This window comes from Triticum dicoccoides, chromosome 2A (genome assembly GCF_002162155.2).
Source record: "Triticum dicoccoides isolate Atlit2015 ecotype Zavitan chromosome 2A, WEW_v2.0, whole genome shotgun sequence".
NCBI lineage: Eukaryota > Viridiplantae > Streptophyta > Magnoliopsida > Poales > Poaceae > Triticum > Triticum dicoccoides.
Genome location: NC_041382.1, coordinates 59367356 through 59369690, shown reverse-complemented (window position 1 = coordinate 59369690; position 2335 = coordinate 59367356). Strand labels below are relative to the sequence as shown.

General features: G+C 59.6%; 1 protein-coding gene across 1 annotated transcript; it reads right to left on the bottom strand.

Moving 5' to 3' along the window:
* Window positions 1–681: 681 nt before the first annotated feature.
* LOC119353216 (probable serine/threonine-protein kinase PBL18) lies at window positions 682–2335 on the bottom strand. The gene is made up of 2 exons (XM_037619812.1): window positions 2048–2335; window positions 682–1931 (listed from the first exon to the last, which is right to left on the bottom strand). Exons 1-2 carry the CDS (start codon window positions 2115–2117, stop codon window positions 772–774), a joined length of 1230 nt encoding a protein of 409 aa, XP_037475709.1. The 5' UTR covers window positions 2118–2335; the 3' UTR covers window positions 682–771.

Below are 2335 nucleotides of genomic sequence, written 5' to 3'. Positions count from 1 at the left end.
GTATAACAAGATCGAGCTAATTGAACCTATTCTTAAACACTTTGCGCCAGTGGCGGAGACAGGGGGGACCAGCAGGGGCCCTGGCCCCCCCTAACACTACTGATTTGAGTCTAGTATTAGTGTAAACTTTGATGTTTTTGCTGCTAAAATGATGTATTTTTATGAACTGGCCCTCTCTAACAAGACATAACAATACTTGGCCCTCCTCATTCGAATTCCCTGGCTCCGCCACTGCTTTGCGCTGTGTTCTTTCCAGATGGACCAAGACAACCATACCAGTCAGCTTGTTAATGGCGAGGGAGATCGACCCGGCCGCCGAGCGATTTTAGAGATTGAGCACCCGAGGTGTGTGGTCAGCATCTTCAGCACGTCAGAGCAAAGGACGTAGCGCTCGTTATGGGGAAGCCCGCGTTTGGCAAAACGAACGGCAGTCCAGATCCTCTTGCGCACCACAAGATGAACTTTTATATTCATGCATGTATATCATTTTTTTTTTTGACGGTGTATATGGGGCTAGGAAGTGTTCACAGGTCAGTTAACCTGTAAACGTTGATAAAAATACGCAACTTGCAAGCCAGTCAATGGATAGTCGCCGTCAGCAATCTCTGTGCAATCCGGAGCTACTTCTATAATAATAATACTCCAATATTCCAAACGGCTGAAACGAGAGAGAAAATGATGTCCAATTTCCAATCTACAAATTCCATTCTACTGCACAGACGAACACACTAATTGAACACAGTAATTAAATGAACCGAGTCTCCTAGCTAGCTAGGCTTTGTTTCGACGGTGGCCTCTGTGCACCGGTGCCGCCGACGCGGCCGGCGATCTGGATGACGTCGTTGTCGAGGAGGAGGAGGAGGACTTGGCGGCGCTTGGCTGCAGCAGGAGCTCGAGGGAGGGGAGGACGTCGTCGGCCATGGAGGGGCGGGACTTGGGGTCGTTCTGCAGGCAGCGGAGCGCGAGCGCGGCCATGTCCTCCGCCTGCCTCTTAGGGTACTGCCCGCCGAGCCTGGTGTCCATGACCCGTATCACCTTGCGCCGCTCCCCTTGCAGCATCGGCATCGCCCAGTCCACCAGCAGCTCCGACGCCACCCCGCGGGCCTCGTCCAGCGCACGCCGCCCGGTCATCAGCTCCAGGAGCACCACGCCGAAGCCGTAGACGTCGCTCTTGGCCGAGAGGTGGCCGGTGGCGACGTACTCGGGCGCGGCGTAGCCGCGCGTGCCGACGACGCGGGTGGAGACGTGGCTCTTGCCGCCGGTGGGGCCGGCGCGGGCGAGGCCGAAGTCGGAGAGCTTGGCGCGGTGGTCGGGGCCGAGGAGCACGTTGGAGGACTTGAGGTCCCGGAAGATGACGTCGCGGGAGTGGAGGAAGGCGAGCCCGCGGGCGACGTCGACGGCGACGGACACGCGCGTGGACCACGGCAGCGGCGGCTGGCTGCCCCGCCGGAAGAGGTGGTTCTCGAGGCTGCCGCGCGGCATGTACTCGTACACCAGCAGCTTGTTGCTGTCGGCGTCGGAGCAGTAGCCCACCAGCTTGACGAGGTTGTCGTGGTGGAGGTCGCCGAGGTAGGTGACCTCGGTGAGCCACTCCCGGTGGCCCTGGAAGCTCTCCTTCTTGAGCTTCTTGATGGCCACCATCATGGCGTTGGTGGCGCCGGGCCTGGCGGGGGCGAGCGTGGTCTCGTCGATCCACCCCTTGTATACGCACCCGAACCCGCCCTCCCCCAGGTAGGACGTGGAGCCGAAGTTCTTGGTGGCCGCCCGCAGGTCCGCCATGGTGAACGACTTGAGCGACGCCGGCGGCACCGCCTGCGCCTCCCCCGCCGCCGTCGGCGCCTCCGCCGGCTGCGGCGGCTTCTCCGGGCCGGAGCTGCTCCGGCGCGACGCCTTGGAGTTTGAGTTGGAGGTGCTGCTCCTCGGGTTCACCTCTGAACGAAACACAATCGACGCATCCACACGATTAATTCCCTCCCTTGATTGATGATCTCTCAACAAAAGAAAAATCAAGAAACAAAGATATCGAGGACGGCGGCGAGCGGCTTACTTGATTGGAAGGGAGTGGAGGCGCTGGCGCACTTGGCGGAGCCGCCCATGCACACGCAAAAGTTCCCCATGCCCGCCGAAGCTTAGCTTATCCGCTCTGCTCCCCGGCTAGGTGGCGCAGAGCTCCGGCCGATTGATCCAAATGGAGTAACAAGTCACAGTACGGAGGTGGAAGAAGAGGAAGAAGGATATAGGGAGGGGGGGAAGCGACCGGACAGGCTCGTTGGGTTGGCGCCTCTGATGACTTCTCGAGAGTGATATGCGGCAGCACCGGCAGCAGCTTGCTTGG